At 42.5% G+C, this 23612-nt stretch overlaps 1 protein-coding gene across 1 annotated transcript in view; it reads left to right on the top strand.

The window, feature by feature from the left end:
• Window positions 1–274: 274 nt before the first annotated feature.
• plp2b (proteolipid protein 2b) overlaps window positions 275–23612 on the top strand; it is a 32456-nt gene continuing 9118 nt past the window's right edge. Inside the window, exon 1 of the mRNA XM_060930731.1 lies at window positions 275–747. Within this exon, the coding sequence (XP_060786714.1) occupies window positions 658–747 (90 nt within the window). The 5' untranslated portion in view covers window positions 275–657. The remainder of the gene's footprint in view (window positions 748–23612) is intronic.

The following is a 23612-nucleotide window of genomic DNA, read 5'->3' as shown; positions in this document are numbered from 1 at the left end:
TTCGCAGAAATATTACACCCTGGGTGTGCTGAAACCATTTCGCTTGTAGGTTTTGTGTACATTCTGTTGCCAAAACAGATGGGGAGAGGAAAAAAAGAGGTACTAAGCCACAAACCGCACACTGATCTTCAGGTTCTGTAGTGTGCCAACATTAGGGGGAAACAGAGGACTTGGCAACACAGTCACACACACACACACACACACAGAAAGAAAGAAAGAAAAAACAAACATTTGTCACATCTGTCGTTCCTCTCATACAGTCTTCTGAGTCCATCCCCAGAGAGAGAGAGAGAAGAGAGGGAGGGAGAAGAGAAGAGAAGTGAAAGCCAACGCCCCGTGTTTTTTTTTTCTTTCCTCTCTGCCACAGAAGGAAAGATTGTGTTGGCTGTAAAATATTCAGTGGCTGTACATTTTCCCGCCTACTTTCTTATGACTTCTCTGTCCTCACTTCACTTCACTTCACTGTTTCTTTTCGCCTCTTCAAGCGTTTATTTTCTCCCTATTGGACTCCATTTATATCCCTATAGTCATTAAAACACCTCGGGACATATCTCACCTCTTCTCCACGCAGGTTTATTTCAGACATCATATCATATCATATCTCTCATTCTGCTGTTGCTAAGGGCGCTGACTGGAAACTGGTTATTAAAATAAAAAATGGCAGATACAGAAACAGGTACAACCTTCGTGGACAAACTGAAGGCTTATATACGGACTCGGAAAGGAACCATACTGACTGTCGAAATAGTAAGTGACTTCTTTAAGCTTTTTTTCCGCCACCATTTACCTTTTCACACCGCTGTAAACTTAGTGAAGTAAATAATCTTTGTGTGGAGTTAGCCAGTTAGCTCTGTTCCTGTCAGGATTAGCTTCACACACAGCAACCTGTAGCTCAAAGTCAGAAAGAAAAAGGTTTGTTCATCAAAATATTGTTTATTTCCTAACTTAGAAACACGGGAAATATATTTCCGTGTTTAAATCATATTTTCGAGTCAGGAAAAATATATCCATCCGGTTATATTTATTAAAAAACAACTTCTTTGTGTCTGTCTAGCCTAGCTATTAATTTTGTCACTCTCAGGTAATCCTCGAACATTTTACAAGTCGTGTTTTTTTTTTGTCTTAAATGAGAAAAGTTCAGCCTTTTACTTCAGAAATGTTTTAAAATCTTGTTCTATGTTGGAGGAAATAGTTGTGCTGTTTATACACACTGGAAATGTAGATATTAATTCGCACATTAATGCTCTAATGCAGAATCCACACTGCAACTGCCAGTGCTAATACTAATACTGCAACTGCCAGTGTTAATACTAATACTGCAACTGCCAGTGTTAATACTAATACTGCAACTGCCAGTGTTAATACTAATACTGCAACTGCCAGCGTTAATACTAATACTGCAACTGCCAGTGTTAATACTAATACTGCAACTGCCAGCGTTAATACTAATACTGCAACTGCCAGTGTTAATACTAATACTGTAACTGCCAGTGTTAATACTAATACTGTAACTGCCAGTGCTAATACTGCAACTGCCAGTGTTAATACTGCAACTGCCAGCGTTAATACTAATACTGCAACTGCCAGTGCTAATACTAATACTGCAACTGCCAGTGTTAATACTGCAACTGCCAGCGTTAATACTAATACTGCAACTGCCAGTGTTAATACTAATACTGCAACTGCCAGCGTTAATACTAATACTGCAACTGCCAGTGTTAATACTGCAACTGCCAGTGTTAATACTAATACTGTAACTGCCAGTGTTAATACTAATACTGTAACTGCCAGCGTTAATACTAATACTGCAACTGCCAGTGTTAATACTGCAACTGCCAGCGCTAATACTAATACTGCAACTGCCAGCGCTAATACTAATACTGCAACTGCCAGCGCTAATACTAATACTGCAACTGCCAGCGCTAATACTAATACTGTAACTGCCAGCGCTAATACTAATACTGCAACTGCCAGCGTTAATACTAATACTGCAACTGCCAGCGTTAATACTAATACTGCAACTGCCAGCGCTAATACTAACACTGCAACTGCCAGCGCTAATACTAACACTGCAACTGCCAGCGCTAATACTAACACTGCAACTGCCAGCGCTAATACTAACACTGCAACTGCCAGCGTTAATACTAACACTGCAACTGCCAGCGCTAACACTGCAACTGCCAGCGCTAACACTGCAACTGCCAGCGCTAACACTGCAACTGCCAGCGCTAACACTGCAACTGCCAGCGCTAACACTGCAACTGCCAGCGCTAACACTGCAACTGCCAGCGCTAACACTGCAACTGCCAGCGCTAACACTGCAACTGCCAGCGCTAACACTGCAACTGCCAGCGCTAACACTGCAACTGCCAGCGCTAACACTGCAACTGCCAGCGCTAACACTGCAACTGCCAGCGCTAACACTGCAACTGCCAGCGCTAACACTGCAACTGCCAGCGCTAACACTGCAACTGCCAGCGCTAACACTGCAACTGCCAGCGCTAACACTGCAACTGCCAGCGCTAACACTGCAACTGCCAGCGCTAACACTGCAACTGCCAGCGCTAACACTAATACTGCAACTGTCAGCGTATACTGTAACTGCCAGTGTTAACACTAACACTGCAACTGAAACACTTATTCTCTGTGAGGTGATAGTTTGAAAGACGCTTTAATACCAGTGTGTGAGTGTGAGAAAGGTAGGGTTGGCCATTTGGTCCCGAGGTCAAGGGTCATAACGGTTCACCTGTTTACAGCTACATGTCATGAGACAGTGCTTGTGCCAGTCTTTGCAGCCATTTGTTTCTTAAGTTTTGACACTCTTTATCTTAAAGTAAAGTAAGAGTTAAGGGCTTTAAGTGATGAGAAGTAAAAATGATTTATTCACTAACTAGGCTTACAGAATATTTAAATTGCTGCATATTGTAATTTCTATTATATATATATATATATATATATATATATATATATATATATATATATATATATATATATTAAACTAGCGTAGGTGGCACATTGGTGTAATAAATTGACCATGAGTGTGAATGGTTGTTTGATTGTCTCTATGTATCAGACCTGCGATGACCTGGCAACTTGTCCAGGGTGTACCCCATGTTTCGCTCATAGTCGGCTGAGATAGGCTCCAGCTTGCCTGCGACCCTGTAGAACAGGATAAAGCGGCTACAGATAATGGATGGATATTAAACTAGCGTAGGCGGCACGTTGGTGTAATAGTTAGCACTGTCACGTCACAGCAAGAAAGTCCTGGGTTCGAGCCGACGAGGGCCCTTCTGTGTGCAGTTTGCATGTTCTCTCCATGCCTGTGTGGGTTTCCTCCAGGTGCTCCGGTTTCTTCCACAGTCCAGAGACATGCAGGTTAGGTTAACTGGTGACTCTAAATTGACCGTGAGTGTGAATGGTTGTTTGATTGTGTCTATGTATCAGACCTGTGATGACCTGGCGACTTGTCCAGGGTGTACCCCATCTCTCGCTCATAGTCGGCTGGGATAGGCTCCAGCTTGCCTGTGACCCTGTAGAACAGGATAAAGCGGCTACAGATAATGGATGGATATTAAACTAGCGTAGGCGGCACGTTGGTGTAATGGTTAGCACTGTCGCGTCACAGCAAGAAAGTCCTGGGTTCGAGCCAACGAGGGCCTTTCTGTGTTGAGTTTGCATGTTCTCCCCGTGTCTGCGTGGGTTTCCTCCAAGTGCTCCGGTTTCCTCCACAGTCCAAAGACATGCAGGTTAGGCTAATTGGTGGCTCTAAATTGACCGTGAGTGTGAATGGTTGTTTGTTTGTCTCTATGTATCAGACCTGTGATGACCTGGGGACTTGTCCAGGGTGTACCCCATGTCTCGCTCATAGTCGGCTGGGATAGGCTCCAGCTTGCCTGCGACCCTGCACAGGATAGGCGGCTACAGATAATGGATGGATATTAAATTTAGCGACAGTATCAAATGTGCGAAAATGCCACTTCAATTCCCAAAATACAAATTCCTGTTTTCTGCCTGTTCAAACCAGGTGGGCGTGTCCGATTCTGATTGACAGTGGCGTCTCCCAGGCTGTGTAAACCCGTTATGCAGTGCTAGTGCTAGAAAAGTGTGTAAGAACGACAGAGTGATGCTTCCACAACATTTTTTCTTTCCTCTCAGAAATTTCAAATCCGAGCTGCTGTATTAGTATACACTCACCACCCACTTTAATAGGAACTTGTTTTTGGCTGGTGGAAGTGAAAACCAGTTTGGTCTTCTGAAGTTGCATGCTGAGATGCTTTTCTGCTCATCACGGTTGTAAAGAGTTGCTATGAGTTACTATATCCTTCTTGGCAGCTCAAACCAATCTGGCCATTTTCCTCTGACCTCTCTTATCAGCAAGACGTTTCCACCCACAGAACTGTCCCTCACTTGATGTTTTTTTGTTTTTCGCACCATTCTGTGAAACCCCAGGAGATCAGCAGTTTCTGAAATCTTCAAACCAGTCCATCTGGCTCAAACCAACACCCATGTCATAATGAAAGCCACACTTTGAGATCACAATTTTTCCTGTTCTGATGTTTGAAATGAGCATTAACTAACTGAAGCTTTTGATTTGTATCTGTGTGATTTTATGCATTGTGCTGCTGTCAAGGGATTGACTGATTAGAGAACCGCATAAAACAGCAGGTGGATGGCTGTTCCTAATAAAGTGGCTGTTGAGTGTATCTTGTAGCAGGTTTGTTCTAAATATGGTTTCCTTTTCGGGCGGTCTCATTTTCTGTTAGAATTTGGTAAAGAAAAAAATATATATATTATTTACCAGCTTAAGGTCGGTCCGTATCGTGAAATACCGTGACCTCGGCCTTGAAAATACTGGGCCTCGGTCTGTATTTTCAAGACCTCGGTCACGGTATTTCACAATACGGACCTCCCAGCTGGTAAATAATATATATTTATTTTGCATTAAGAAAACGTGTTAACGTGAGCTTTAATAACTGTCGGTGAACTCATGATGCTATTTCATGACCACATCTTGCACTCATCAGAGCCAGAGGTTGGTCCGAACGCTCTTAAAATATATGAGGAATGGCGATAGGGATCAGTATGTAGTAACGCATCCATTGCAAGGTTTCACATTGCTGCAGTGTTTAAGAAATTGTGCAGCGTTATGCGTTAGTGCTTCGGGTTTCAGATCACTTGAAAACAATGTCTGTGACTCAATTTTATTTTCACATCAGTAGACATGATTGCTGAATTCATAATTACCTGAGTAATGTATTCGTAGTATTTTATGATTGATTGCAAAATGTACTGTATGTGTGGTTTTTTTTTTTTTAATTATTGCACAATTTGAAGACTTCATTAATGAAAACCTTGAATGGTCGGAAAGTTACAGTGCTACAAGGTAACTCGGGAGTATTATGCTTAAAGATACTTACTCCACAGTATTGTCAGTGTAACCGTCACAGAGTTTACAGTGAAATTAGCAGAATTCAACCCCACCCTGTCCAGCGGCTTTCTCCCGGAATAGAACAGACATAATGTAATGGCACAGTGGCTGTGTGTGTAAAAACCGCTAGAGTTTCAACAGGGAAGGAACTGATTTTAAATAAGAAGTAGGAACATGCAACATCTGCAAAAAAAAAAGTGTTTTTACGTATTTTAAAGAATGCAAACATCAGTCATCTGTGATACTTCCGCAGGTAACTGCAGTACAGTAGAGCTGAAGGATTTGCTTACATGAGCCATGAAATATAATTAAGATTAGAAAACATGTATCCATACAACATTGTTGAAATATATATATATATATTTTTAAAAAGCTATATTTGAAATGACCTGGATGATTGAAAACTTTCATCGGGAAACAACAGGTGTGGTATGATTTTAGTTGCACAACCTGCATGACCCAAAAAAAAATGTTTTTGTACATTTTCTCCAAATTTTGACACCCACCAGTCAGTTCTCCTCCGTCATGTGACGCCAACCGATTACATCTTTCTGGTCATTCTGTTTCACAAGGCAGCGCAACGCATTCAAAGGAAAAAACATTCTGCCCTGTTCCTCATACATGATCTTGTAGATGCCGATGATTGGTTAGTGCCATTGTGATTGAGAAGTGAGGGAGAGTATGCCACCCCTTCCACCCAGAGAACCCAGAGACTTTGGATATCATGTCTCAGCAAATTAATGTGGAACTTCCTTCCTCCCCTACAAGTTCTGCTGAACTACACATGAATGTAGGCTCAGTGCTAACTCAGCACTAAGCTGCTAAATTCTTTATATTCATCCCCTTAGGTGACAGTTTGTCTAACTGTAACACTGAAGATATGGGAGTCTTGGGAGAAGATATATCTATAATATATATAATATAAAACTTGACCTTTTACAACGTTTATCTTTTTTTGCTTACCCAGTCCATAGTCACCAACGAAGTTTCCTGTACCATATTGCATCCTTCCTGAAAATTAAATATCTGGGTCATTTTGAGAGAGAGATTTTTGTCATCAGTGTTTCTGATTTTGTCAGTCACTTTTTATAGCTTTCTAGCTTGCCGTGCCCTTTTCCTGTCTGTGAACAAGCTCCGAATCTTATGTTTGCTGATATCGCCTTCATCCAGAATGGTTGCTAATCAGAGCTGTGCTGTCGTATCCGCTCATGTCCCATGACAATACATACCTCCTTGCAGAATGTTGATCATGACAACATTAAGCCTGTTTATTCACTTTTCCCCAGAGTGGCACAAGCATCCAACGAAAGCAGTGTATCATCCATGACCTGTTTTGTACCTTTCTAAAAATGTGTGATGGAAGATGATTCTGGGTTGTGCTTAAAGTCTATATAACACATATTGTGAGAGTGTTGTGTGTGTGTGTGTGTTACGGTACATGCAGATCTGTGAAAGATGCAGTAGGAATACTAAATAGACTAGAACTGTGAAAAGCAGCGTAGATGAATAGATTAGTGCACTTTCAGAAGTATAAATCACGTAAGAGGGTCAACATGTAAGGAGGGTCAGTTATCTTAAAGGAACAGTCCACCGTACTTCCATAATGAAATATGCTCTTATCTGAATTGAGACGAGCTGCTCCGTACCTCTCCAAGCTTTGCGCGACCTCCCAGTCAGTCAGTCAGACGCAGTCAGACGCGCTGTCACTCCTGTTAGCAATGTAGCTAGGCTCAGCATGGCCAATGGTATTTTTTGGGGCTGTAGTTAGATGCGACCAAACTCTTCCGCGTTTTTCCTGTTTACATAGGTTTATATGACCAGTGACATGAAACAAGTTCAGTTACACAAATTGAAACGTAGCGATTTTCTATGCTATGGAAAGTCCGCACTATAATGACAGGCGTACTAACACCTTCTGCGCGCTTCGACAGCGCATTGATACGGAGCTCAGATATCAATGCGCTGCTGAAGCGCGCAGAAGGTGTTAGTACGCCTGTCATTATAGTGCGGACTTTCCATAGCATAGAAAATCGCTACGTTTCAATTTGTGTAACTGAACTTGTTTCATGTCACTGGTCATATAAACCTATGTAAACAGGAAAAACGCGGAAGAGTTTGGTCGCATCTAACTACAGCCCCAAAAAATACCATTGGCCATGCTGAGCCTAGCTACATTGCTAACAGGAGTGACAGCGCGTCTGACTGACTGGGAGGTCGCGCAAAGCTCGGAGAGGTACGGAGCAGCTCGTCTCAATTCAGATAAGAGCATATTTCATTATGGAAGTACGGTGGACTGTTCCTTTAAAGTGAGACGGCCTTTCGATTTCATAAAATCGGTGAAGCTTAGTTCCCTCTGAAATTTGGTCATTGTGATGCATGTTTATTTCTGTAATATCTCAAAAAAACAGGCCATTCTGTGGCTGGGAAGTTATTTAATTTGAGGGGATTCCCTAGCAAATAATGTGCATGAAATCACTCGCTTCGCGCAGTCAAGCAGACAGAGGAAGTCCGTGTGCGCATGCGCACTCTTACCTGAGCTGCCATCTACAGGTTTACCTTTGACAGTGCACGGACAGTTCCATCATTCTGTCGTTAAACAAACAGCTGATCACACCGAGGTGCTCGTTGACCGCCGATATTTATTAGTTTGGTCCTGCGTTTCCTTTCCTTTGCAGCATAACGTCTTTTCTTCACGCTTTCTGTTACTGTAGTCGGTCTTCCACGTTTCATGTGCACACTCACATCCTCCATTGTTCTCTCCTGTTTCAAATTTGTATCCCACAATGCCTTGCGCAAATGGGGGAAACCCCACCATGTCATGTATGATGTAGTATCTTGACGTGAGGCAAGGAAAAAATGGCGGAGAATTTAGGGCCAAGGGGGCTCTAAATTAATTAATTGTTCTTTTAGGGGAAAAAAAAGTTATAAAATAATAATTGGGTGCCAGGGAAAATTCTTTTTATGGCCTAAATTTGAGAAATCTGAAAGGCAGTCTACCTTTAAGTGATTAAAACAGAAGAGATGATGCCAGGCTTGTAGTACTCAAGTCCGACTCATGCCCCAGTTTTAAGGACTTGTGACTCAACTTAGACTTGAGCACTGATGACTCGGACTTGTGCATTAACTGCATTCAGACTCATAAATTGGAGACGAGGACTCGGATTATTTATTTTTTTTGTAACATTCTATAATAATTTAGCATAAGATATTTATATCTACATTAATTTTTGTGCTAATTTCATATAAGGGTGTCACACCTGTGCGCCTTGGCATGTGCATCAGATAGACTCTTGGGCGCGCTGTCCGGACAAGCGGACTCTCACGCACGCACCGTAAACGACTCGCACCTGCACAGGAATAAGACGCAATCAGTTCACCTATATAAAAAATGACAACGCACTTCCTTTGCAAAATATTGAGTTGCGTTGCTGACACATTACTGACTCTTATTTCCTGTTTCTCGTTTTTGATTCTGCCGAGTCTACGATAGCCTGTTTGTGCCTCGCTCGACCTATTGCCTGTTTCACCGTTTTACGATTTTGCCTGCCGTTCTGGATTGTTTCCCTGTCTTCACTTGTATTAATAAACGCACCTTCTGCACTTACATCCGTCTCCCAACCATCTCTGACAGAATACTTCACACTCCCTGATAAAGAGAAGCACATTCACCTGTTCATACATCATGTCCAGGAACAAACTAATGTTAATGGCGCTGAAACAGCCGCCCTCAAATGGTGCAGTTGGAGTCCTGTACTCAAACTCGACTCGGATCAATAGTGGATTTGACTCGAAAATTTTTTTTTTTTTATGACTTGGACTTGAACACTGGGGATTCAAGACTGGACTTGGACTCGAGGTTTAGGCCCACTTTACACGGGGACGGTCTGAAACAAAAACGCAAAAGTCCGTTTTCGTTCTCACTTTTTTCCGCGTCTACACGACCGTTTTCAAGGAGGAAATCTGCGTCTATACGGTGACGCATAAATGTGTGGAATTCAATTGGATGTGCATGCCAGGCGGCTAGGTGGTGCTGTGAAAGACCTCCGCTATGTCTGCACGCATGCGCAGTGTCTTCTGTCTTGTCTGATCTGCACATCTACGCCGCGAAAACTTTGACTACTCTGGCTATGGTAAGTAAGAAAGTAAGTAAAAAAGTAAGAGCATACTATACCCGCCTCTGTTCATTAACGGTATATGTGCAGATTCGGTATAGATGTTCGAAGGACTCCTGGACGTTTATTAAAGCTGCCAGAGCAGCTTGAAGGTCCGTTGGATCGATGTAATCAGACATGCTCTTACTTTTTTACTTACTTTCTTGCTTCCCGGGCTGGCATGTACAGTATATGACATATGTATGACGTAAACGCGTACCCAACGTGAGCAGATCCGAGCAGAGTTTCGCGTATTGGGTAGTTTAGACGGATATGAACGGGGGCTGTTTTTAACTTATCCACTCTGGAAGGCGTTTTCAATTTTTTCCGTTTTTCAGCCTCGGAAACGCCGTCCCCGTGTAGACGAAAGGCACTTCCGATAAAATATTTAGTCGTTTTTACCTGACAGCGTCCTCGTGTAAACGGGCCCTTAGTGACTCGACTGCAGCACTGGATGATGCATATAATAGATAAAGTAAACAAAACCCATTGAGAAAAATAGACAACTAGTCTTGTAAGGCAGATTTATTACTATTTGTGGCTACTTGTAGCAAAAAATTGCTTACTTTTACAGGAAGGGTGTATCTTGGGTTACTTTCTTTTCTCCTCCCCCAATCCAGTGACTACATCTTGCTCTGAAAAGTTAACGATGTCACATTTTCAAATGTTTGTTTTTCTGTCATAGACAAACATATAGAAGTGTATGTACAATCATACTGCAACCTTCAAACGTGAAAGATTTTGACGTTGAATTCATTACGAATGAGCCTCGTGCTTGCCGACGCACCGTGTCCGATTGACATCTTGTGTGCACTCCTTTCTGTGTCTGTGGTTTTCTTTTTTGTTGTTGTTGTTGATGTTGAAGTGGGGTGTGTATCTGTCACATGCGTTTAATGCCTGCTCTGTGTGTAGAACGAGTGTTTGCTGATCTCTCAGCAGTAGGCGTCCGTAAAGAGACAGTACTGCCAGCGTGAATAGAGGCTCATTGTGTGTTTGCTGGAGTTCAGTCAGCCGCTGAGGTTCACAGAGGCAGCTTGTGCCAGTCTCCTCTCCTCATAAAGCTTCAATACAGATGAGTATGAAGGAGGGTTGGCTGCTTGCAGCACCTCAAACCCCCGCCCTGTCACACTCTTGAAAGATCTAATAGCTGAGATGGGCTAGAAGTTGACCTGAAACTCCCGAGGCTGACCTGATTTGGGTTGCACATCTTGCTTAAAGGGGAACTGAAAGCAAATTTTTTTTTTTACCATCAAAATTCTATTTATCACATTTTATAAAATGTAGAAATGCATTTCTGATAGCTATTTTGTCACTGCTATAGCAAGTTATGAGTGTTTGAAATATGCTATGTAATATATCAGTCTATATGTCAAAGCAATGGCCGTAAACGAGATTCGTTGAGACCTGTGCGAGACATCGTAGGACGGAAGTAAAACGTACAGTGGAAATCAAAGTGACCAACATCTGCCAATGTTGCCAAAAGACGCGCGCGCCCTCCTTCGAATGCTGACGTAATCAAGCCGGAAGTTTTCCCTGTGTCCGAAATCGCTCCCTACTCGCTATCAATCAATCAACCTTTATTTGTCCCCCAGTGGGGCAATTCGTTTCACAACAGTGGGGAGCACCAAACATATACAGGTAGCCGTCGACTTACGACTGCGTTTGGTTACGACTGACCGGTCGTAAACCGATCTGGTCGTAAGTCGGCCTATGTTAAATGAACGTAAGTATATTGTGATGTGTAATGATATTGTAATCATTCTTAAAGTCTTATTTTATCAACATTTCCTTATTTCATTACCTTGGCTCATTATTTGGTTTAAGTCAAACACTGCATACTACACTGCGTACAGTACAATTCGTTTAATATGTGCAAAACAAAAAATACGAAATACAGGTGTGAAAAATAGAAAACATTTTAGTTTATAACATACCAAAATACAAATGTAAAACAGAGCAAAATACAAAACTTAGTGACCGCTGGCATCACTGGTGCTTGGCTGTGGGTCGTCTACGTCATCATCAGCTGTTGCAGCGTTTGGGCTGGCGGGAGCATTTGCTCGTTTCATAAACCAGGAGCTGGGGCGGAAACTGTTGTATGCGGCGAGAGGCGCTGCCGGGAGCTGGGGCGGAAACTGTTGTACGCGACCAGAGGCACTGCCGGGAGCTGGGGCGGAAACTGTTGTACGCGACCAGAGGCACTGCCGGGAGCTGGGGCGGAAACTGTTGTACGTGACTAGAGGCGCTGCCGGGAGCTGGGGCGGAAACTGTTGTACGTGACTAGAGGCGCTGCCGGGAGCTGGGGCGGAAACTGTTGTACGCGACGAGAGACGCTGCTGGGAGCTGGGGCGGAAACTGTTGTACGCGACGAGAGGCGCTGCCGGGAGCTGGGGCGGAAACTGTTGTACGCGACGAGAGGCGCTGCCGGGAGCTGGGGCGGAAATTGTTGTACGCGACGAGAGGTGCTGCTGGGAGCTGGGGCGGAAACTGTTGTACGCGACGAGAGGCGCTGCCGGGAGCTGGGGCGGAAACTGTTGTACGCGGCGAGAGACTGCCGGGAGCTGGGGCGGAAACTGTTGTACGCGGCGAGAGACTGCCAGGAGCTGGGGTGGAAATTGTTGTATGCGGTGAGAGGCGCTGCCGGGAGCTGGGGCGGAAACTGTTGTACGCGGCGAGAGGCTGCCGGGAGCTGGGGCGGAAACTGTCGTACGCTCAGCTAGCTCAGCTGGGAAACAGTTGCCAGTCATAACCAGACGGTCGTAAAGTCGATCGGTTGTAAGTCGCATAGGTCGTAAGTTGACGACTACCTGTACAGGACACTATATAGTAGGGACGCCATTTTGTAGTGCTGTCCGAAACCTTAGTGAGGATTATGTGAGAAATGCGCTCAGTATAATATGTATTTATCACAAAAATACATGCATTGTATTTATTATTTTGAAAACCCACCAGCCGCCTGATCTGGCACGTTTTAATTGTGCAACAGTAATGACGTAAATACCAGCGCGACAGACTAGTTCTTATCCCATTGTCTTTCCAATGCTTCTCTGTTCCACATTGGTTCGAAGTCGTATGGAATAATCTCCATCACTGATAAAGCTGGCAAATCTCGAAATTAATCTAAATTGGAACGATATGGCGATCTGGCCGCTGTGTAAACAGTTCATATTTGAAGTCTCACACAAGTCTCGTGAAGATCACGCGGGTAAGCGACGCCTGCCGTGGACCACACAAACTACATTCAATGTGGCTAAAGGCCGATAAGTGTAATATAATATGCCAATACGAGTCACGATATAAGGTTAATAAAACCGAAAACGTAATTGAATAGCATGTTAATCAAGAAATAAAGCAAGTTTAAAAATGACTTCAGTTCCCCTTTAACTGTAAAGGTGTTTGTTTACGCCTGATTTAGTTTATGCAACTTGCAATTTTATTTATTTATTTTTATTATGACCTTTTTCGGAAACGTTTTAACCACATTTACACTTGCATCACATTAACTGAATTTAAATCAAAATGAAATTTACAAACACAAAACCGTCCCCTCATCACACATTTGATTCACGTTGAGAAAGCATGCATTCGATAGCATTAGTTAATCTTAAGCGGTTTCCAGCCCACCGCTTGGATTTCATTAAGACATAATGGTTTCCCAAGAGTGTTAATCATTTGTCCGGTTAAGCAGATTGAGCTCAAAGAGTGGTATTAAAGGAAAAGTGCTGGCGGGAATTTATGAGCATAACCCATGCTGGCGTTGGTTCAGAAAACTGGGTTGTAAAGAATGCTTGCTTTCTTTTTCACCCAGCTTCTCTGTTGGAAAACATGCTCTTTTAGGGTGCCTAGAATGCTTGGCTGAGACTGCTTGATAAGGCAATAACAAAAAAACTTGAGGAATGTTCATGCGAATGGAACCCAGCCCCACTAATGAAGTGTTCGAACCACACCCTAACAACATAGTGGGTTCGGTCAACCATGGCGTGTAAGTACAAATAATTATTAAAGCCAGGAGTGTTAGATTAGAGGTGAAACCATGTACAGCGTTTATGGACTTTAAACTTCCTGTATATGTAGCAAACTCGCTGGTTGGGAGTGGTGCTTGCTATATGATTGGTGCAAATTAAAAAAAAAAAAGCAACGGTTGACAGTATAGGAGGGCTCTTTACACTGTAGTACACACACTTGCATAATATTAAAATATTAAAAACACGTTTGGATTTAAGGGAATATACACTCTATTAGGTACATCTGTACAATCATGCAGTTATCACACAGCAGTTTGTAGAGTTTATACAGAATGAGGAAATTGAACATCCAGGAAACAGCAGTTCTGCAGACGGAAGTAGGCTACAGTGGACACAGGACCACAGAAAATGCCACCCCCACCCCCAGTTTTCAACACTCTCGCTGGTGTGAGTGTAAAATGGCTAGCAAGCATTTATCCATTTACTGGAAACCCACACATTAATTATATGTATGGCTATGAAAATGCATATTTTCTTCATCACAAATAAGAAAGTAGGTTTTTTTTTTTCCCCCCTCGGTACTTTTGTTTTTACAGAAAATTTGAGTGGAAATATGATGGGGATGAATACCCATACTGCCCTGTGTATTACACATCATTCTATAAATCTTGTTTTGCTCTTAGAGACGGATTTGAGTAGGTAAAGATGAGACAATCTCGATTTATTTTTCCCTTCTCTGTGGTCTCTCAGCCTACCAGTAACCCAAAAATAAACACAAGTTCCAGTGAACCGAAGTTCGAGTATAGAGTGCACACTGTTTCCTTGGCAACAGTTTTGTTGTGCCGCTGTGTTGAGCTTTATCCGTTCACAATTAGTAAACCTTTACACTAGCAACCTATCAACCATCACTGCTGCTGCAAAAGAGAGGAGCGTCGCATCCTGATTTTGTAGATCTGAAACTTCACATTGATGATACAGTAAAATACAGAAGTCCTCAAGAGATCAGGCAGACATGTGTTATAAAACTACAGTTGAATCTACCAAAATTAGAACTGGTTTTTTTTTTTTTTTTTTGGTAGCCATCTGGGGGCTGTAAAATATAACCATGTGTAGGAAAGAGTCCAGTACACTCGCCCCTGAAAATCACTAGCCTGTTATAGCCGTCTGAAGATGGCAGTTGGTGTCTCCTTCCAAGCGTATTTGGTTTCCATATGGTGCCCAGAGGAAGCATGTGCCAACTCTCACACACACTCTGGCACCAAACTTTACTTTTCCTTGTCACTGGGTGATTCCATCAAGGGTGCGTCTTTTGCATTTTCAGTACTGTAGGTAAAGGGTTCACCTGGGAAGGTGCATATGATTTTAGCTTTTACAATACAATTTTAAAGGTACACCTGTGGTTCTTAATGGCTAATTATGTACCGTAATTCTTTTTAAAGGTATGAAATATTCATGTGAGATACATGATATGACCAAAGGTTTGTGGACACCTTACCTACACACTTCATATGTGGTTCTTCCACAAACTGTTGCCATAAAGTTGGAAGCACTCGTATGTATCGGATGTCTTGTATCCTGTAGCATTACACTTTCCCTTCGCTTGAACGAAACAGCCTAATCATGTTCCAGCATGACACTGCCCCTGTGCACAAAGCAAGATTTGTAAAGTCATGGTTTGCCAAAGTTGGAATGGACGAACTCAAGTGAACACCTGAACGCCTTTGGGATGAACTGGAACACTGATTGTACTCCAGGACTCCTTGCTTGATGTCAGTGCTTGACCTCACTAATGCTCTTGAGGCTGAATGGGCAAATCCCCATAACCACGCTCCAAAATCTAGTGGAAACCCTTCTCAGAAAGTTATTATAACAGTGAAGGGGGCACTAAATTTGGAATGGGATGTTCAAAAAGCACATGAGTGTTATGCGTCGGTGTCTACAAACTACTTTTGGCCATATAGTGTGCATAGTAAAGGTATAAACAATATACATGATATTGCCAAAAGTATTCGCTCACCTGCCTTGACTCACATATGAGCTTAAGTGACATCCCATTCCTAATCCATAGGGTTCAATATGATGTCGGTCCACCCTTTGCAGCTAGAACAGCTTCAAGTGTTCTGGGAAGGCTGTCCACAAGGTTTAGGAGTGTGTTTATGGGAATTTTTGACCATTCTTCCAGAAGCGCATTTGTGAGGTCACACACTGATATTGGATGAGAAGGCCTGGCTCTCAGTCTCCGCTCTAATTCATCCCAAAGGTGTTCTATCGGGTTGAGGTCAGGACTCTGTGCAGGCCAGTCAAGTTCATCCACACCAGACTCTGTCATCCATGTCTTTATGGACCTTGCTTTGTGCACTGGTGTACAGTCATGTTGGAAGAGGAAGGGGCCAGCTCCAAACTGTAAAAACAGTCTGCATGCCTCGGTGCTTGATTTTACGGTGTACACCTGTGGCCATGGAAGTGATTGGAACACCTGATTCCGATAATTTGGATTGGTGAGCAAATACTTTTGGCAATATAGTGTACCTATGATGGTACCATCCCAGCGACAAGAAAAAGTGCAGTTTGGTCCCTTAATTTCTTTAAGAAGTGCTATTTAGTTAGTAGCTGTTGTGGAGTAGAGATGAACTAGCTAGTGTTGGCAATGACCAACTGAAATAAAATGGGGTTAAAAAAACAGAGATTAAATTGCACGTGTTGTTCATTCTATATATTATTTTTGTATCGCTTTGATAAGGGGTCCCAATAACGCCGTTGATGATGAGTTACTGTTTCAATAGAGTAATAAATGTAGCACAATACAGTATGAACAGGACAGGTAAATAACTATACAGAATACTTAAGATAAACTAGATATGTAGACAGGCTTGGCGCCATATAAGGGCAATTATGGTACGCAGTTAGATATGGCAGAATAAATGTGAATAATTTACCAGGTTAAATAAATAAATGATTAGTAGCAATATTGTTCAGCAGCTGCACGCTGCATAGCAGGAAAGTTATCCTTACAGGATGAATGAGGATTGTTATTGTTAGGTGAGATGTTGGCCAGACGTGACATAAAACAACAAATTGTATGGATATACTGTACACAAATGGCCGAGCCTTGACCTTCAGTTGTACTAAATAGTGAATGTTGTCTTCATTTACATTGTTAATTTGTGGAAATAAATCAGCTTGTGTCGCAGTAATCAGCTGAATTGGGAACACAGACTTTTACGTTAGTATATTTTTATACGTCCTTGTGTGCTTATGTAAGGTTTGTTTGTAGACAGGATAATGAGCATTTCCACTATTTCAGGTTTAAAGGGCTGATGACACGAACATGACTCTATGCAATTTCTTAAATAAACTATACAACATGGCAAACATGTTAGATTTCTGTTATAATTACGTGAAAAGAAGCTGTTGTTACGCAAATATCCAACTTTTAATTGCACAGCGCAAGAAAACTGGGTCCGTGGCTCGCGGCCATGTTGTGACGTCAGCGGGAGAACACGCTGCGGTTCACTGGCTGTTCTACTCTGGTTCTACTCAATGGAAATGGCGCATGAAAACGCCGGTGAACTCTCTAGTGCTAGCTCTTCCTCTTCTGGGAGTCTAGAATTGTGTTGATCTCTTCCGAATAGAATCTATGACAGTCTACCCTCTTTACCCTTTGCCTCTCGTTGCTAGGCGGCAGTTACATGAAAGCCGCAAGCTTTCACAAGCAAATACATGACTGATATCACGCCGACTTTATGATTACATTTATGATTATCATGTAGAATTTATAGCTCTACGTACCTTTATCTTATGTCGTTTCACAACACATGTTCTGACAGGAGGACTGTCTTTGGATCCGGCATAGCTACTAGTAGACCCCCTCCGGAATACTGGCAGTGTTGCCAGATTGGGAGGAATCCCGCCCAGTTGAGCGGTTTCAAGTGCATTTTGGTGGGTTTTGAACATATTTTGGGCTGGAAAACGTCAGCAGTATCTGGCAACAGATACTGCTGACGTTTTCCAACCCAAAATATGTTCAAAACCCACCAAAATGCACTTGAAACCGCTCAACTGGGCGGGATTCCTCCCAGTCTGGCAACACTGTGTAGGCACTGCTGATGGTAGTAACACACGTTTGTGCTGAACTGAACACCCAAGAGATTCTTTTAAGCTGGGAAGGGTGTCAAAACAATCCAAATCGAAGTGTTCAGAGCACAGGACGGATGTTGGTGAGGGCTCCCACTTGTCACGAGTGCGCCTGACTTGCTTCACCCACTTCGCATGCAGCTCGGGATCTCTGGGAAACTTGAATAAACTTACCCCATCCTTGTAGGTTTTGGAGCAAAAGCCGGCAACACAACGCGAAGGCATAATAACTAATATATATATATATATATATATATATATATATATATATATATATATATATATATATATATATGAGTGATTCCACGCTTATGGGTACTGAAATGGGGACATGAACTTATTCACCTAAAACCATTTCTTTTTTTACCATCAGGTCACAAAACATGTAATCTTTAATGAATGATATGTTAAAAGATAACTTTAATTTTCTGAGATGTAATAAAGACATTTATATGCCAAAGTCAAGCCTATGAGTTCCAAAATGATGTCTGTTACATTACTTCTGTTACGATTGTCCATCTCGCGTCTGTTACAAATTAATTACAATCTAGCTATATACCATGTTAATCTTATTGAAAGAATGTGTATGTTTATTCTACTACACATGTTTATTAATTATATTTGCTAAAACATCACCTTCCTATGTTTCAAAAAGTAATTCTACATTGTTAAAATTGAGAATATATATGTCCACAACACTTCTGTTACGTTCTGACTTTGGCATATAAATATGTTTTTATTACATCTCAGAAAATTAAAGTTATCTTTTAACATATCATTCATTAGAGATTACATGTTTTGTGACCTGATGGTAAAAAAAGAAATGGTTTTAGGTGAATTTTTAAAAATAAGTTCATGTCCCCATTTCAGTACCCATAAGCGTGGAATCACTCATATATATAAAATAATGTATAATAATAATACTAATAATGACAAACTGAACACCTGTCGCATTAACAACAAACTGGTAAGTTAGGAGGAAGGTTCTTTCGCTGACGTCATATAGCTCTTCCTCCTCTTTCGTCTCCTGGGTGCTGCAGCCCTGTCAAATTTGCCCAAATAGCCGCGTTTTTTATCATAACTTGTAAAATAGGCGCCTTCGTGAATTAATATATGGATCATCAGGAATTACTGTTTGTTATAAAACATCGCCAAAGATGTCAAAAACGTGTCATCAGCACTTTAAGGTGCGTATGGGAAGGTGTAGTAATATAATATGAACTGTGCAGTCGGGAACTGCTTGCTGGCAGTGGCAGTCAGGGAAAATTCTGCTGGATGGTGGATTTTTAGGTCATTCTGCAATAATGCGTAGTAAACAGTAAAAAAGCTAACGTTAGCTACTTTTTTTTTTTTTTGTATAATCTTTTTCCAAATCAGTTGTCCAATATCCACATGGCCAAAATTTCTCACTGTTGAGCTGCTTCTCAGAGTGTCTGAGGAAAAAAAAAAAAAAGCATATTTAATACAGAAGATTAAACTGTTATATTGCATAACACTGTCAGAAATAGGACCACAGTAGGAGTCCATTTCTGTCCCTCAAGGTACCCCCTTGGGCTCATTATTGGACCTCAGGGTAACTACGTGTCCCTTTTTAAGGCCAAAAAGGTCCATATATGTTCCCAAGCAGTATGTAAAGTGTACAGATACTGTAAGTACCTTAGAGGGTACTACCCCAGTGACATGCTGTTGTAACCTTAAAGGTACAGTAGTGTACTTTTATTTTCTGAGTGTGAAGCCTAGTGGAAATTAGCTGACAAAGTGGCACATGTACAAGACCTAGGCGACGTTGTTCATACCTCAGCCACGCCAAAAAAAAAACCTTGCCCAAAATGGTTTAAAGAATATCCAGTAAACTAAATCCTCAGCACTGAAGTGGAGAATGAATGTTTTTTTCCAGCAACATTTCTCCATTTCCTCTGGACTAAGGCTAATGCTGTCTCTCTGTCAGTTGCTCAAACTCACGAGCAGCTGCTCCTGTGACCAATTTTGCGGCATATGTACAAGCACAGGTGCTACATCAGCCTGCATGTGTGCAAACTCTGACGCACTCTGAGCTGACCTAATACATTTTTTTAAACCGTTAACAATACAAGTGACGAAAATGTGATGTTCATTACCTCAATGTTGATGTCATTTGGACGTTGTGTCTGTCTGAAGTTTACACATACGGAGTCAAATTTCCCCCCACGTAGTAATACAGGAAGGTTTGGGAAAGTAGGTACTTGGGTATTAAAAACATTTTCTCTATTATTCCACATATCCACTCACTAGCTGCTTTAATAGAAACGCCTACTTATTTATGCAGTTATCCAGTCAGCCAATCACGTTGCAGCAGTACAGTGCGTAAAATCGTGCAGGTCAAGAGCTTCATGGAACCGAACTGTTGTCTTGCATCTTCCTTGATGTTTTGTGTGTTCTGAGATGCTTTTCTGCTCACCATGGTTGTAAAAAGTGGTGAATTGAGTTACCATAGGCTTCCTCAAACCAGTCTGGTCAAACTCGTGCAGTCATGCCACTCAATTAAGGTCCCCCCACCCCCCTCACTATTCTGTATAAAGTTTAGAAATTGTGTGTGAAAATCCAAAGAGATCAAAAGCTTCTGAAATACTGAAATCAGCCCTGGACTCAACCACCATACCATGTTTTAATGGAACATTAACTGAAGCTCTAGAGTTGCATCTGCATGATTTTATGTATTGACCTCCTGCCACATGATTGGGTGTTTCGGGTATATGTATACGGTTCAAGGACACTTTAAACAGCATTGGAAACGTTTACAATGCTCGAAAAACCGCGTGTCCGATCATCCAAGACGACTAAAAGGACGAGTAAAACCTTTAATGGTAATCATCCGATCGGACGACAAAAGTTAGTACTGGCAACCTAAGCAACACAGACAACCGCTCTGTGGTGCAGGTTTATTATTATTATGCAAAGTGAATCATGACCTCTGACTCCTCCTCAAAACAAAGTTCACCTGTGTCTGTCGAAAATCTTGTTTTCCTGGACTGGTTCCTGTATAAAATTAATCCTACCAAGCATCAGAGACATTGACTGTATGCTCACTCTGCCTAAAGCTGGGCATACACTGTGCGATTTTTGGCCCGATTTTGACACGATTTTCACTCGTGCGACTATTTTGGAGATCGGGCCGAGTTTTGGCTCAATCGTGCGTCTCGGATCGTGTAGTATACATGGGGTAATGACAAGCGATTAACACCTCATGACCTCCTCCCGATCGATCGGATGAAAATCAAACCTGTTTGAAATCCTGAGCATCGGATCCGAGCATCGGATCGTATAGTGTGAGAACAAGAATCGTAAGCTGCGTGCTGTTTACCCCCGCGATTCACTCGTACAGTGTGAGCAGCAGCTGAATACCGCGATTGAAAAAATCGCAGTGTATGCCCAGCTTAAGAGAGCAGGGAACCAGTCTAAAGTAGCTCGTCTCGTTTCACGGGAAATGCGTTAAGTTTTATTCGTCAACACAGTATATAAAAGTACAAAAAATATTTTGAGGAAATCATTCAAATTTCCTTGTGTTTGGTTATAATTTGTTGAAGTATGCGTGTGCTTGAGTGTACTGGAAAAGCTCGGCTCAGAGGGGTCCACGTAATGACGTAATTATACCAATTGGCTAAGAGCGACGAGGGTCAGGGACATCGTGTGCCAGCAGCGGGCAGGTGTCAAACTTGGAACTTTTATATCATGATTGGAGTTAATAATAAACAATATCTCTGAATAATGTTCCTGACCTCGAACTAGTGTGTGTGTGTGTGTTGTTTTTGATGGTTTCATATATTTCATAATGATATCATTTTTATTTTCTAAATATTTATCAACATACTGCCATTGCGGGCGGCACGGTGGTGTAGTGGTTAGCACTGTCGCCTCACAGCAAGAAGGTCCGGGTTCGAGCCCCATGGCCGGCAAGGGCCTTTCTGTGTGGAGTTTGCATGTTCTCCCCGTGTCCGCGTGGGTTTCCTCCGGGTGCTCCGGTTTCCCCCACAGTCCAAAGACATGCAGGTTAGGTTAACTGGTGACTCTAAATTGACCGTAGGTGTGAATGTGAGTGTGAATGGTTGTCTGTGTCTGTGTGTCAGCCCTGTGATGACCTGGCGACTTGTCCAGGGTGTACCCCGCCTTTCGCCCGTAGTCAGCTGGGATAGGCTCCAGCTTGCCTGCGACCCTGTAGAACAGGATAAAGCAGCTAGAGATAATGAGAATGAGATGAGATACTGCCACTGCGGTACGGGAACCTGTGGTTGGTGGACAGCCAACAAAGTGTGTCTCCCATTGGTTGTAAATTGCGACATAAAAATCTGCTGATTGGCTGTTCACATGCTGAAGCCAAGCGGAGATGTCCGGCATCTGTTGCTGTTCTCCGAAGAAAACTACAGCTAAAAAAGCTCTACTACTGGATTACTTGGACAGTCTTAGTCAGGAAGAAAAAATCAACTGCATTCTGTCCTCTCCAAAATAAAATAAAGCTCTGGGCAAGTGGAATTGTTTTTCAGGCAAGTATGTTTTGGGTGGTGCTTGCCCATTGGGCAAGTAAGGCTGGGAGATTTTTTTCGAGGACTGGTTTAGAAGGTGTTTTTAGAGGGCTGTCATACAAGCAAGTCAAGTCAAGTTTATTTGTATAGCGCTTTTAACAATAAACATTGTCGCGAAGCAGCTTTACAGAATTTGAACGACTTAAAACATGAGCTAATTTATCCCTAATCTATCCCCAATGAGCAAGCCTGTGGCGACGGTGGCAAGGAAAAACTCCCTCAGACGACATGAGGAAGAAACCTCGAGAGGAACCAGACTCAAAAGGGAACCCATCCTCATTTGGGCAACAACAGACAGCCTGACTATAACATTAACAGTTTTAACATGAGGACAGTTTCGTTGATGTTATAAACTCTTCATTGATGGAAACTTGAGTGCAAAACTGTTCATGATAACTGCAGTCCTAAAGTTAGCAAGACAACTGTAGTCCTCAGCCATAAAAGCATTACTGTAAGAGTCCAGAGCGTCCTCCAGGTATAACCCTCAACTGTCCTCATGGGGCCGTCCTTCACAGGAGCGGTGCGATAAAACTCCGACCAGACACAGGGCACCAGGAAGGATCAAGCAGGTCCGAGGGGCAGAAGAGGCCAGCATCTCAATCCCAGGACCAACATGTAACTCAGAGGGACAGATTGGGGGGGGGGGGAAGAGAGAGAAAAAGAAAACACATGTTGTTAGGTATGCCCTAAAAATGACAAGTATTAAATCTGTGTGGTAGGCTCGCAGAGACGAGTGTCTTTACATCAGGCATAACACACAACAATGGCATGTTAATATGGTAAAAATATATCATGACCTGCTCTGGCTGGATGCTTGATTGGGTGATGGGAGCACACTCCTCAGCAATGATGAGATGCAGATGGGACCCTTAGGGCTGGCCAAGACAATTCAGTGACATTTCACCGGGTCTGGGACATGCGACAGAAAGTCTGACGGCCGATTCCCTGCAGGCTACGATAGCCAGTCGAGGTCCCCACCGTCTCCACCAAAAGATTTCCTGTTGACTCCATGTAACTCAGAGGGACAGATTTGGGGTGGGGGAGGGGAGGGAAAGAAAACACAGGTTGTTAGGTATGCCCAATATCACCTGAATAAGTAGGAACAGTATACATATTGCACCGAGTACAAGCAGGGACTCCGGCAACTAACTATGACAGCATAACTAAAAGGAGAGAGCCAGAAGGTAACACAGGCATGAGGGAGCCCCGGGACATAAAGCAGCAGCCACTACACCGTCAACAAACTCGAGTGAGCAAGCGAGTGGGGACTGACAGCATCCATACATCCCAGTTTACCAAAACACTCTATGTCTGAGGACCCTCCAGATCTACACCTTTACCTCATAAACACCATTAACAAAAGGCTTGACTAAACAGA

The sequence above is a fragment of the Neoarius graeffei genome, chromosome 10, assembly GCF_027579695.1.
Source record: "Neoarius graeffei isolate fNeoGra1 chromosome 10, fNeoGra1.pri, whole genome shotgun sequence".
Classification (NCBI taxonomy): domain Eukaryota; kingdom Metazoa; phylum Chordata; class Actinopteri; order Siluriformes; family Ariidae; genus Neoarius; species Neoarius graeffei.
The sequence above is the reverse complement of the archived record's forward strand: the minus strand, read 5'-3'. Positions and strand labels throughout refer to the sequence as shown.